The 866-nt window shown below is 55.5% G+C and overlaps 1 gene segment (V, D, J or C); it reads left to right on the plus strand.

Moving 5' to 3' along the window:
• Window positions 1-231: 231 nt before the first annotated feature.
• LOC112816840 (T cell receptor gamma variable 4-like) lies at window positions 232-569 on the plus strand (the record flags this gene model as incomplete). The annotated part of the segment is given in 1 exon segment: window positions 232-569. A coding segment is annotated over 1 exon segment (338 nt), but the record flags the coding sequence as incomplete, so codon positions are not given.
• Between the last annotated feature and the right edge of the window lie 297 nt (window positions 570-866).

Below are 866 nucleotides of genomic sequence, written 5' to 3' on the forward strand. Positions count from 1 at the left end.
TGCCCTCTGCCACCACCCAGGTGGTCTCCTCCCAGCAGGTGCATCCAGGAGGTCACCCTGGGTTTCTTTCCACTGGGTGGGAAGCAGAATCATGCTGGGTCCCCTCGTCCTCCTTGCGCTCTCTCCTGTTTCCCAGTAAGTCCTGACTTGCTCCTCTGTGCAGGGTACCAGGGACACCCCGAGGCTCCTGACAAACCCTGTCTCACCACTGTTCCCTTCTCCCTCTCTCAGGCGGTGGAGCAGGGCTCAAGCTGGATCAGCCTGCTTTGGTAGTGGAGTGCTTGGGCAGTTCACCGTCCCTGCATTGCGAAGCTGACACCTGGGTCAGCTACATCCACTGGTACCTCCACCAAGAGGGTAGTGCCCCCAAGAGGCTCCTCTACCTAGACATGTCCAGATCATATGTGCAGAGGGATTTTGTCCTGAAAGCGAACAAAGTAAGTGCCAAGAAGGGCAGGGAGAGCAACAGCTGTACTCTGTCGGTGCTGAAGCTGGAGAAGAGAGATGAGGGCGTGTACTACTGCGCTGCCTGGGAAGCGCACAGCCCTGTGCTCTCACCAGGTCCCTGAGCAAAAAGGTCTCTGTCTCCCAGGGCGCTTCATGCCCTGCACCTTCCACTGGCTCTGGGTCCCTGGGGTTGCCCCGGGGTCAGACCTCAGCACCCCGGACTCTAGCTAACGCCCCCTCCGCGGGTCCACTGCACAGAACCCTGTAGGCTAAGGAGCCTCTGGTGCAGACCCAGGGTGCTGTCCAGTCTGGAGGGACTTTTCTTTTTCTTTCTTTCTTTCTTTTTTTTTCTGAGAGCAAAGATATTTAGTATTTATTATTACTGCCTTTGGAAAATACATTGACTTTCAAAAACATAT

This window comes from Callorhinus ursinus, unplaced genomic scaffold (genome assembly GCF_003265705.2).
Source record: "Callorhinus ursinus isolate GAN/ISIS: 27379988/994484 unplaced genomic scaffold, GSC_fseal_2.0 scaffold408, whole genome shotgun sequence".
Taxonomy (NCBI): domain Eukaryota; kingdom Metazoa; phylum Chordata; class Mammalia; order Carnivora; family Otariidae; genus Callorhinus; species Callorhinus ursinus.